The 13,132-nt window shown below is 43.6% G+C and overlaps 1 protein-coding gene across 1 annotated transcript in view; it reads right to left on the bottom strand.

Annotated features, from left to right (window-relative positions):
• Window positions 1–7,794, bottom strand: part of GPATCH1 (G-patch domain containing 1) — a 29,382-nt gene extending 21,588 nt beyond the window's left edge. Inside the window, exons 1-7 of the mRNA XM_073307869.1 lie at window positions 7,641–7,794; window positions 4,272–4,406; window positions 3,828–3,913; window positions 2,795–2,955; window positions 2,335–2,432; window positions 1,837–1,886; window positions 1,130–1,375 (exon numbers count right to left, since the gene is read on the bottom strand). Of these exons, the coding sequence (XP_073163970.1) occupies window positions 1,130–1,375; window positions 1,837–1,886; window positions 2,335–2,432; window positions 2,795–2,955; window positions 3,828–3,913; window positions 4,272–4,406; window positions 7,641–7,788 (924 nt within the window). The 5' untranslated portion in view covers window positions 7,789–7,794. The remainder of the gene's footprint in view (window positions 1–1,129; window positions 1,376–1,836; window positions 1,887–2,334; window positions 2,433–2,794; window positions 2,956–3,827; window positions 3,914–4,271; window positions 4,407–7,640) is intronic.
• Window positions 7,795–13,132: the final 5,338 nt, after the last annotated feature.

The raw sequence follows: 13,132 nt of genomic DNA, 5'->3' as shown, positions 1-13,132 counted from the left end.
GGAAATTAAATGCGGCTGACAGAACCTAGCGTTGGAAGGAAATGGCCAAAAATTAAACATCTTTGTTTCACAAAAAGCTCATTTTACTCCAATTGGAGAAATGTAATGTTCACTTTCATTTTTACTTATACCACACTCATCATGATATTGTTCCATTACACCCATTAACTTACTACTAAGCCATATAGAAGCTTCATGGATTCAACCATGGCTTCATAGCAAGTCCGTGTTAGCAACAGCAACAGAAGTAAGGTAGCCTGCCTCCCAGTACTGTTCTCAAACCACACTTAAAGTTTCTTGCGATCATTCTACAATTTCTGAGTATTTTCCATCTTTATCAGGCCTCATGGAGAAATAAAAATCAATTATCTACATTTTATTTCTCAGAAAGCCAGGAACAGTAGGAAAAAAAAAAAAAAGAGACTACCTTGTGAAAGGGATCATTTAATGAAAGCATTGCTTCCCATTGATAAGGTAGTGGTTTTTTTCTACTGTTCCTGGCTCTCTGAGAATGTGAAACAACACTGTAATAACAGAAATATCTATATTTACAGCAAAAATTGCCATGGACTTAAACAGAAGTGTTGCCTGATTACTGACTAGGAAGCATAGCATTTGGCCCTTACAGATTCTACTGTACAATTTTAAGAGTACTTTCAATGTTAAAAAAAAAAAATAAAAAAAGTGTATACGTCTGTTTTATTCCACTCTCCCACAGTTTATTTAAATCACAATATTAATATTGGAATGTCACGCATAATGTAATAGGAACCAATAATTCTTACCTCTTTCAACCAATAAAAATATATTAAATTCAAGATTCAGGCTGACCCTGTTTATTGGTGTTTGGTCATTTTACCTATCTGTGCCTTAGTTTTCCCATCTCAGATTTGGTATACTACTACTATCCTACATCACAAGATATTATTAAGATTTAACTCATGTTCTCTCTCAGATTCTCAGACAGAAGGGAACAGAGCAGTACAAAGTATTATTTTTTAATAACAGAAATGGTATTTTTAATTTGCTTTAAAACTTTGTTTTAATTCCATTTTAGAGAGATTTTAAGACAAACATATTTATTTCCTATAACTGGCACTGCAACACAGTATAAACAGTAATGTTTTACCTGGCCTGAGATACCCAGTTTTCTTCCTTTACTATGTCTCAGATCACCAAGTAGATTACTTGTCTTTTCAGAACCATCAGTAAAAAGACTGGGGTGTTCTCCTCCTGAAACCCCAAACAATGCTTTGGTGGGGTCTAGACCCTGGTAACCAAGTCCACGGACATTCTCTTTAGGAGTCAAGTCTACAGGCATCACATCTTTGGGTGCAAACGTCACATTCGCTGGCTGATATTCATCCTCTTCATCCTTTTACAAAGTTAAAATACATTACAACAAACAAACATTAAACTCTGTACAGCAGTATAAAAATGTAAGTTCCACAGCAACATTTAGTTAAGATGAAGTCCAATTCTGAAAAAGCTTCAGAGTTCTCTAAATACACACGGATATCACTGCACATGCCTGATTAGGAAAGGAGCTCTTCTGGGTTTACCTTAACCCAACCATTAATATTCAGAAGAAGAGCTCTGCGTAGCTTGAAAGCTTGTCATTTTCACCAACAGAACTTGGTCCAATAAAAGATATTACATCATCCACTTTGCCTCTCTAATGTCCTGGGACCAACACTACAAATATTACTATTCTAGTCGTATAATAGTTAGATTTTTTATATATATATATATATATATATATATATAAGTTATACTTTAAATATAATTTACATGTAATTTTTATATAAATAACAGTAACTTTTGCCTGCATAATACCTCAGATCCTTCAGGTGGTAGCGCACAGCCATATACTTTTACTTCAGGATCTGCAAAGACATAACAGCACCATACCATAAAGTTACAATTCTTCAGTAAGTTTCTCTTACGGCTTGTCTACATTACTCGCTGGATTGACAGGCAGAGATCGATCCAGAGGAGGGTCGATTTATCACGTATAGTCTAGATGCGATAAATCGATCGCTGAGCACTCTCCCATCGACTCCAGCACTCCACCAGAGCGAGAGGCGCAGGCGGAGTCGACGGGGGAGTGTCAGCCGTCGACTTACCATAGTGAAGACACCGCAGTAAGTAGATCTAAGTACATCAACTTCAGCTACGTAGCTTTTCCCCCTTCCCCCCCAGTGTAGACCAGGCCTTAGTTATATTTTAAAATTAAACCAGAGCAAATAAAAGGTTTTTAAAAGATCTTCTCAATAGCACAGAGAAGACTAGAAACTTTTTATTTTCCATTACTCAAAACTTAATTGAACATACCAGGTTTTTGTTTGCGGGGCTTTCTCTTTACTCGAGGTCCAACACCTTGTCCTTCTTTCCAGCCCATTTTTCGCAACAATTCAACACCAATAGTTATTCTAGGAGAAAATTAAGAACAAAGCATTTATGCTGACAGCCTAATTTAAAAGTATTTCTTGTGAATCTCCTGAAAGCTATAAATAAATTCGTAATAGTATGGGCCAAATTTTCATAGCAGTTTTCTGTAAGCACAATTCTTCATGTATTATCATTTGTATATGTATCTTGTATGCAGAACTGCAAATGACTGTGCATGCAAATTTGCATGTGCAAAACAAAAAGGCAGGTGGCGGTCCCTTTGAAAATGCAATTTTATATATTTTGCAGTAATTTGCACTGAATGCAGTAGTCAGATATTCTTTTACTTGCCAATACAGCATAGGTGTTTTGGTTTTGGGAGTGAGGTGCTATATCTACTTACTTCGCTGGTGCTATTAAATCATCCAGTGCAGTGGTTCCTGGAATGGATGAAGTTATCCCTGCAATATGCCTAGCTTTTTCTTTTATTCTATCTTTGGGTTTGGAAGCAAAGTCATCTGTCGTCGTAATTTCTTTAGGCGCTATCCCATATTCACTAAGATCCTGAAAAACACACACACACACACACAATGGAAAAATTCTAATTAGAAATAACTTTTCTTCAAATATAGACTAATATTAAAGATGACAGTTGAAGGAAACCTGGAGTTTATGCTCTTTATTTTAGCTGGGTTTTCAAAGGCACCTAAGGGAGTTAGGTGTCCAACTCTAATTAAGTTTCAATGGAATTGGGCACCTTAAGCACCTTCAGAAATCACAGTCTTTATTTACATATGCTTCTTTATAATGGAGACCTAGAAAGTTTTGTTTGCTTTCTGTTCTGTAAGGCTTTTCTTTTTGTTTGTTTTAAACAGGTCCGACCTAGAAGACTCTAAGGTCCATAAGAAAACAGGTTAGAATTATGATTGCATATATATATATATATATATATATATATATATATATATATATATATATACACATACACACACACAACACACACACACACAGTAAGTAGAACATGAAATGATTTTTATTTAGACTCTTTAAAACCCTATTTTGTTTAACTAAATTGCCTACAAACATTTAAGGCCTGAAACAGCTCCCAACAACACCCAGCAGCCCTCAAAACTAGTCTGCCAGCAAAAGAAGGGATGCTCATATTTTACATCCTGATATTTCCAAGTTAAGAAGTAAGCAGAACCCACCATCACTAAATACACACTTGTCCCTGACAAGATTAAATCAGTTCTTTGATGAAAATTTAAAATAATGGATCATTCTTACAAATTTTTTTATTAGTACTATCTATAATAAAAGTGATTCTATTGTCCGTATCTACATAAATTCATGCAACAATATACACAGTATTAAAATACCCAAATATGTGAAGTATTGTCATGCCACAACTTTTTGTATCATTTTTGTAAACTTACCTCTTCATCCATAAAGTCTTCTGGTCCAAGGGCTGTTTTGTCTGCTCTCTTCTGACGTGATGATACAAAAGTTGAAGGGGCCCATCCTTAAAAGAAAGCAAATCTTTAAGAATTGTATAAAAAGAAACTCTAATATAATGTATGAACGCAGTAAGGAAAGGTTATACGTAGCCACTTTGTCATTCTATTAATCAGAAACACCTTAAGGACATGCCAACACAACGGATGCATCCATAAGCAGAGCATTCCAAAGGTAGCATCTTCAATTATGTTCATTTTAATAGAAAAGTATAACTATTTACAGTGAACATCAGCAGAAAAAAAATACATAATGCCAATTTACATTTGTTTTCCCAAAAATAATTTGAGTAGTGTTATGTTTTGATAAAGTATTACTTCAGTTCTTCTCCATGAGAGGAACTAGTTTCAGACACAATCTCTGACCTTCCTTTGAACCAACAGTGTTGAAGTAGCCAGCAGAGAAACCACCACTAAATGCTCCATGAAAACGTTTGTATCGTCCCTTTTCATCTTTAACAGTCTGCTCTTGAAGAGGAACTGGCTTCTTAATTCGTTCACCTACAATTATCAAAATACAAAAAACAGGAAAGTGAGTTAACCTGAAAAGAGAATCAAATCCCCACTCTTCTCAGTCACTATTTGTTCCCCAAAGGAACAGCAGCCACCTCTGAAGAGGCATGTCAGCACTACATGCTGCTATTTAAAACAGAAACTGAGAGAATAAGAAAATAAAAATAGTGATGAAGAATTCCTAAATCCTAATCCCAGTTCTGATACTTTTTCCATGGCTGTGGGCAAACCACAAACCATCTGTCTCCTTAATGTCCCAATCTGTAAAACTGGAAGAATATTTATTTACCTATTTTATAGGGTGTTCTAAGCACTGTTTGTAAAGCATTATGAAAATGGAAAGTGCTAAGTGTTATTAATATCATACCCAACTGAAGCTTTAGGAATTTAGAAGGCAGAATATAACTATCCAATTTTGAAATTAATCGAGACAGAGATAACAACATTATCATTGCAACAGGACCTTTAAAACTATCTTTAAGTGGTCAGAACCTCAATTGCATGACACTGCCAAAAAAACAACACTTGCAATAGCACCATCCCCCTAAGAGAAGTCAATGAGGCTCTGTGCAGGTGCAGACGTTTGCCGACATGCAATCTATTGCAGAATCATGGACCTTGAAATATTTGGTACAACTGACTGTGCTGAAATCACATTTTAACAAGACGACTTCAAGGGAACAGAGAGATTTGCATAATAAGCACTTTTAAAGTGTATATATAATCTCCTTTTTGTGTAAACTCATTGTTGTGTGTAAACTCATTATTATTTACTGAAAACCAAAAGTGTGCTTGGCTTGGCAAAACATGTAAAATATTGTCATTTCTCCAAGAGATTTATAGTCTCAGGGACAGACAATTGAAACATTGTTGTATCCAGTGCTTACTGCCCACTGACTTCTACACTACTCATGGCAGTAAGAACTAAGCCCCAGGGTTAAGTGTTTGCAGGATCGGGCCTCTAAGGCCCCAAAACTCTTGTCATGGCCTTTAAAGGGCAGGATTCCTACATTATGCAAATATTTACCAATGAAATATAATACTGTACATATATAATACACAGAATAAAGGTTAAACATTCATGTGGCCAGTGCACCTTTGCATGTACATCCATGCACACCCACCCACAGCTGGTTACATGCACTCTGTGCTTTTGATGGTAGGATGCCTATTTATGAAACTGGATATAACAGGAAAAGTATTGACCCTGACCCTTATAAGGCAATAGGAAACAGTATTAAAATGAGCAACACTGTATCTAATCCTTGGGTAAGAAGCACTACAAACCACAGAGGGATTTTATTGTATAGAGTCTAACTTCTACAACAATTAATTGCTTTCCACTTTTATCTTTCTAAGTAAATAACAATGAGGGCTTTCGTTGTTTACTTCCATCAGTTCTATTCCAACATTTATGAGAAATATAATTCTGTTATAGCAAAAGCCTTGTATCAGCCATACACAGTAGTTTTGGTTATCTGAGTACAGAAATGGAAAAAAAGGTCAACTTTAATAAATATAATATAGCTTTAATTTTAAAAATCCGAACACCAACAACAAGGCCTTACAGAAATGCATGGAACTTCCAGGTTGTTGAAACAATCTGAATGTACTGAGAACTGAAGCCTCAGTGCTTCAATGGTGCCAGGATTTTTGATGTTCCATTTAAGCACACTCATTTGAGAACTTGGCCTAGCAGTGACCTTGTTAAAAGAGACCTTGTTTACACATAAATTTTGTACAGCTTTAACAACCCTGGTATTATTAAAGCAGTACAAGTGCTCTAGCTTATTCTTGTACAGAAAGGGAAATAAACTATACTCACATAAAGCATCTTTATACCAGCATAACTGTGTTCACACTATGAGTTGCACTAGTACAACTATTTCGGTAAACAAAATCACAATCGTAATCAAATTTGTACAAAATCCTTGTGCAGACCAGGCCTTAATCACACTTGTGTCTGAAAACTGAGGACCTCCTACTCCTACAAGTAACACCTGAGATTTCAGTAACTGAAGGCTTGTCTACACTACCACACAGGGTCGATCTAAGATACGCAACTTCAGCTACGTGAATAGCCTAGCAGCAGGTGAAGTCAACGTACTTAGATCCACTTGCGGTGCCTTCGTTCAGGTGAGTGGACAGCTGACACTCTCCCGTCGATTCCACGTCTCATTCTGGTGGAGTACCGGAGTCGACAGGAGAGCGCTCAGCGGTTGATTAATCATGTCTATACTTGATGCAATAAATCTGCCCTGCTGGATCAATTGCTGCATGCCAATCCAGTTGGTAGTGTAGACAAGCCCTCAAAGATTAGAGGGGACTCCCCTACACCCCCTCCAGTTTATTTGTGTTGTACATTTACCATCTTTTAGACTATCATCTGTACCACCTACTCCCCTCTCAGGCTACATCTACACTACCACGGTAAGTCAACATATGGTATGCAGCAGTGAATAACACAGCTGGAGTTGACGTACCTTAGGTTGAGTTACTGCAGAGAGTCGAAGGGAGAAACTCTCCCCTCCACTTTCCTTACCCTTTTCCTCTGGGGTAGAGGACAGGGGCGACTGGAGAGCGATCTGCTGTCAATGTGGCGGGTCTTCACTAGACCCGCTAAATCGACCTCCGGTGGATCGATCTCGGAGCCTGGATCCAGGCTGTAGTGTAGACCTGCCCTGCTACGACTGTGTTGCCTGTGCGGCTGCACTACGACATCGAGCCCCCGCAACCCCCAGGCCGAGCCCAGAGGAGGTGTCGTCAACCCTGCCCCCCCCCCACGAACACCCCGCAGCACAACCGCGTCGGTTCATTGGCGTTCGCCCACCCAGCCCCTTTGCCCCCCGGCGAGAGGGAACCTCGCGGGCGAGGCGGAGGCGGCCCCGTGTCTACTGGGCCCCGACCCGGGAGAGCGGGGCGCGCCTCTCGCAGGGACAGGCACTTGCGGGACGCAGCGCGAGAGGGAATCCGCAGACCGGGCGGCGGCCATGGAGAGGAGGGGGCTCGTCTCGCTCCCTGAAGCAGCCAGGACGTGCGGCGGCCGAGACGGGGGTAGCCCCGCTGGGTCTTGCTTCCAGGCGGCTCCCCCCGGCCTCATGTGGGCAGAGCGCTCCGGGGAGACACGGCCCCTCGCTCGCCGCCCGGCCGCAGCGTTAGCCGGGCTAGATAGGGGGACGCCTCCGCACAAGCGGAGCGGCTGTGCCCCCCGAGCTCCCTTACCCTCCGGCAGGGGCTCTAGCGCGGTGCCATAGCCCGCCAGCTCCTCCTCCTCGCTGTCGCTGGCCCCCGGCGCCGCCATCTTCTGAGCACGACGCCTGGGCCACGCCTCTGTCACGTGAGGGGGGGGGCGCCGGGCTGGCGCCGCCATCGCTGTCTGGGGACGGAGCAGAACAGCCTGAGGCCCGCTCGGACTTGGCCTCTTCTCGCCTGCCCGGGCTGCGCTCGGGTGCCCAGAGCCCGCAACCCCAGGGGGCGTCTGTTGCTCAGACCCCCTGCCCCCATCAAGCCTTTGGGGTGCTGAGGGATGGTGTGAAGTACCACGTATATTCTCCCGAGTTTATAGTTCTGTTACCCTCAGGCATACAATGCAATTGTCATCAACTTTCAATGTAATGTTTAAAATGTAACTTGTGATCAGTTTTAATACATTTCAGTACATCTTAAAATAAGGGATGGATGGGCACGCTATGGGACAAATCAATTAAATAAGGGACAGTCCCTTGAAATAAGGGAGGGTTGGGCACCCTAATAATAATTCTAACCCTAATAATTTTAAATGTATCATTCATTGGCTCATATTTTACATCTTGATATTTCCAAGTTAAGAAGCAAGCAGAAGCCACCACCACCTGTACACACTTGTCCCTGACAATATTAAATGTAGATGTGGCAATACAGTAGAAAACATACTGCAGAAAGAAACCCTGTATTTGTGAAGGGAGTAGGACTGCATTACCTAACAGGGCTTTTCCGTTTCTAACATCTATGACCTCATGAATGTTTGCAGGGTGCTGGACTGTGACATCAAAATAACAATGAACTTGGAAATAACAGGACAGGTGTTTGAGATCCCTTTCCTAATCCTGTGCCTGTCCTGGAATGGTGTGGGGAGTGGGGCCAGGTTCCTCTGGGATTTCATCTTTAATTTCCTGTAGCTTCATCACACAGCAACACTAACACTTCCTCTATAAGGATGAATAAGCAGGATACAACTTTCTTCACAGCCACATTTACTGGCCAAAAGAGGTCACTCAAGTGCAAAATTATTGATCCCAGGAGCTAGCACTTTTGCCTTTACAGACCTTTTAACCAGGGGAGTGTGAGACATACCCACATCCGATGAAGTGGGTTCTAGCCCACGAAAGCTTACGCCCAAATAAATTTGTTAGTCTCCAAGGTGCCACAAGGATTCCTCATTGTTTTTGCTGATACAGACTAACACGGCTACCACTCTGAAACCCACATAAAAAACACCACAGTGCATTGTTCCAAATTATTGGTCTGAAACACTGTAGTTAACCATGTTTAAGCATGATTCATACAAGAAAGATGGTAATCATTTCCAAACTCAGAGTTAAGAAGGCCAACAAATCCCAGATATGATCCCACAACAGACATGGAAAGAATCTAGTTCACGGTACCAGTATCACTGCAGCCACAGGTGCCAACTTTTGTTGGTGCTGGTGGGTGCTCGTGCTGCCCCTCTCCCGTCCCGTGGCCCCGGCCTCGTCCCCTGCCCCAGCACCACCCCCTGCCTGCCCCTATTGGATCCCGCCCTGGCCCCGCCTCTTCCCCAAGCACGGCCATTCCCCCTCCTTCCCCTTCCCTCACAGGCTTGCCACATAAAACAGCTGTTTCGCAGCACAAGCGCTGGGATGGGGGCAGAAGAAAGTCATGTCGGCCCACTCAGGGGAGGAGGCGGAGGTGAGCTGGAGCAGGGGGGTGGGTTGGGGAGCTGCCGGTGGGTGCTCTGCACCCACCAATTTTTCCCCATGGGTGCTCCAGCCCTGGAGCATCCAGAGTCGGCGCCTGTGACTACTGCTGTCAGGATTGAAGAGTAAAGGATAATAGCACCTGCAATTTCATGAAATCGATCCACTTCCAGAATCAAAGTGTAAAACATACTCGATGTGTATTCAATGTGGAAAGGGGGAAACATGAATGTTACTGACTTACAGCTGATAAAACTCACAGAGCCAAATTTGGGCCAGTTCATTTGAAGTGCTGCTCAACTCAAAAAATGTTTGTGCAGAAACTGCATTATGGTACTTAACAGAGCTGTTCTCTATTTTCCTTGAGTCATATCTGCTGACTAGTGTCAAAAATAAGCTTTTACTACTTTTTTTTTCCTCTTGACCCTGAAGAGTCAAAGTCTAGCCACTCATGATAGGTCTAGACTGTTCTTAAAAACCTCCAAGGATAGGAATTCCACAGCCTCCCTAGGACCTTTTCCAGTGCTTAGCTATACTTAGAGCAGGGGTGGGAAAACTTTTTGGCCTGAGGGCCACATCAGGGTTGCGAAACGGTATGGAGGGCTGGGTAGGGAAGGCTGTGCTTCCACAAACAGTCTGGCCCTGGCCCCCTATCTGCCCCCTCCCACTTCTCACCCCCTGACTGCCCCCCTCAGAACTCCCGACCCATCCAACCCCGCCAGCTCCTTGTTCCCTGACCGCCCCCTCCCAGGACCCGCTGCCCCTAACCAGTCCCCTGGGACTACACCCCCTATTCAACCCCTCCACTCCCTGTCCCCTAACTGCCCTGACCCCTATCCAAACCCCCACCCCCTGACAGGCCCCCTGGGACACCTGACTCATCCAACCCCCCCACTCCTTGACCCCTGACCACCCCCTCCCAGGACCCGAGTCCGTAACTGCCCCCCCAGGACCCCACCCCCTATTCAAACCCCCCTGCTCCCTGGACCCTCTGACCCCACATATCCAACCACCTTGCTCCCTGTCTCCTGACCACCACCACCCTGAACTTCCACCCCATCCAACCACCCCCTGTCCCCTGACTGCCCCCTAGGACCTACTGCTCCTTATCCAACCCCCCTCCTCCCGCCCCCTTACCATGCGGCTCAGAGCAGCAGAACAGGCTTATTGGAAAGCCTGGGAGGTGGGCGGGCACAAGCCGTGCTGCCCACATGGCTGCGGGGAAAGAGGGACAGTGGGGGAGGGGCCGGGGCGAGCCTTCCTGGCCGGGAGCTCAGGGGCTGGACAGGATGGTCCTGCGGGCCAGATGTGGCCCGCGGGCCATAGTTTGCCCACCTCTGACTTAGAGAGATTTTCTTAATATCCAACCTAAATCTGCTGGCTGCAAACTGCAATCGATGGAGATGGAGAACAACTGATCACCATCCACTAACAACCTTTTACATGTTTGAAGACTGTTATGTGTACCCTCAGCTTTCTCCTCTCTAGACTAAACATGTCCAATTCTTTCAATCTTTTCTTCATAGGTCACGTTTTCTAAACCTTTTATCATTTTTGTTGGTTTCCTCTGGATTCTCTCTGGTTTGTTACAAGTTACATTTAAGCAGTGGCACACACGTTTTCTTAACATTCCTAGATATTTTATGATTAGTGATCACTCACATTTGCCTCTTTTATCCAAAGGATAGAAGACAGCAGTGGGTGAATTGACTTGGTCCCACCCCTTATTCCATGAAGGCTTACCAGGATACACTACAGGTGGTCCTGAGCAGCAAAGTTTGGGGCAGAAGTTTCACTTCACAACCATCTATAATATTAAATGAAACCTGTACAAGAAACCACCATTATTAGATAACCGTTTTCTTAAGAAACTGCTCCAGGGTATCACTAAAATGTACTGACAACAATTCTGCCCCATCTTTATTAGAAGACCTTTTCAGCTAAGCAACCAATTTTTGTCAGCCCCAAAAGTATTTTTTGTAGACTAGGTCTATTCCAGTGTTCTTTAATGAAGGAGTTCACATGGTGAAAGAAAGGTGCCTCTACGCATCGGCTCAAAGAAGAAGCCACTTTCAGAAACTTTCATGTTTCTCTGAAGAGTACTGTATCATAGAGCTAGTTCTCTTTAATGTATTTTGTATAAATATACATTTAGAGTTTGTGAAAGGTGTCAGTTTCACAACCCTAGAGACTGAAGTCCTCTTTCTAGCCACAGAGCTTCTCCAGTACAGAAAGTGTCAGTACAAACGTCTCTATTGTGGCTTGCCAGTATTCCTCAACCGTGACCTGGAGGGACAACTTCTAGGAGTAAGGGGCCAGTTCAGCTTCAGTGTCCATTTAGTTCTTGAATTAGGGGGAGACTCCCCAAAAGGAAATCAGTATGAATTTGTGATGTGGATGTCTGTCCACTGAGAACTGGACTGAGACCACCAAATTTAATTTCACAAGACACCAAATTGCCTTCCAAAGGCTCATTTGGCTTGGGTTTAACTGAAACCAGCAAGCTATAAGTTAAAGGCTCTAGATGCTATTACTGGTCTCCTGAGGTATCCAATCACTTGTACAGACAGTTTTAAAGGAATTAGTGTACACGGTTAAAAGGAATGTCCAAAACTTTTTTTTATTAAAAGATGAAGGGGGAAATAATTAGTTGTGGTGTCAGCTTTTTTTCAGGTTTCAGAGTAGCAGCTGTGTTAGTCTGTATTCGCAAAAAGAAAAGGAGGACTTGTGGCACCTTAGAGACTAGTTCACATGTGAAGAAGGTTTACTCTGTAAGGGTATGTCTACACTACGAAATTAGGTCGAATTTATAGAAGTCAGTTTTTTAGAAATCATTTTTATATATTCGAGTGTGTGTGTCCCCACAGAAAATGCTCTAAGTGCATTAACTCGGCGGAGTGCTTCCACAGTACCAAGGCAAGCGTCAACTTCCGGAGTGTTGCACTGTGGGTAGCTATCCCACAGTTCCCGCAGTCTCCGCTGCCCATTGGAATTCTGGGTTGAGAGCCCAATGCCTGATGGGGCTAAAACATTGTCGCGGGTGGTTCTGGGTACATATCATCAGGCCCCAGCTCCCTCCCTCCCTCCGTGAAAGCAGCAGCAGACAATTGTTCCGTGCCTTTTTTCTGTGCAGATGCCATACCAAGGCAAGCATGGAGGCCGCTCAGCTAACTTTGGCAATTAGGAGCACATTAAACACCACACACATTATCCAGCAGTATATGCAGCACCAGAACCTGGCAGAGCGATACCGGGCGAGGAGGCGACGTCAGCGCGGTCACGTGAGTGATCAGGACATGGACACAGATTTCTCTGAAAGCATGGGCCCTGCCAATGCATGCATCATGGTGCTAATGGGGCAGGTTCATGCTGTGGATCGCCGATTCTGGGCTCAGGAAACAAGCACAGGCTGGTGGGACCGCATAGCGTTGCAGGTCTGGGACAATTCCCAGTGGCTGCGAAACTTTCGCATGCGTAAGGGCACTTTCATGGAACTTTGTGACTTGCTTTCCCCTGCCCTGAAGTGCATGAATACCAAGATGAGAGCAGCCCTCACAGTTGAGAAGCGAGTGGTGATAGCCCTGTAGAAGCATGCAACGCCAGACAGCTACCAGTCAGTTGGGAATCAATTTGGAGTGGGCAAATCTACTGTGGGGGCTGCTGTGATGCAAGTAGCGCACGCAATCAAAGATCTGCTGATATCAAGGGTAGTGACCCTGGGGTCATAGTGGATGGTTTTGCTGCAATGGGATTCCCTAACTGTGGTGGGGCTATAGACGG

This window comes from Lepidochelys kempii, chromosome 12, assembly GCF_965140265.1.
Source record: "Lepidochelys kempii isolate rLepKem1 chromosome 12, rLepKem1.hap2, whole genome shotgun sequence".
Classification (NCBI taxonomy): Eukaryota; Metazoa; Chordata; order Testudines; family Cheloniidae; genus Lepidochelys; species Lepidochelys kempii.
This window is presented reverse-complemented; position numbering and strand designations above follow the sequence as displayed.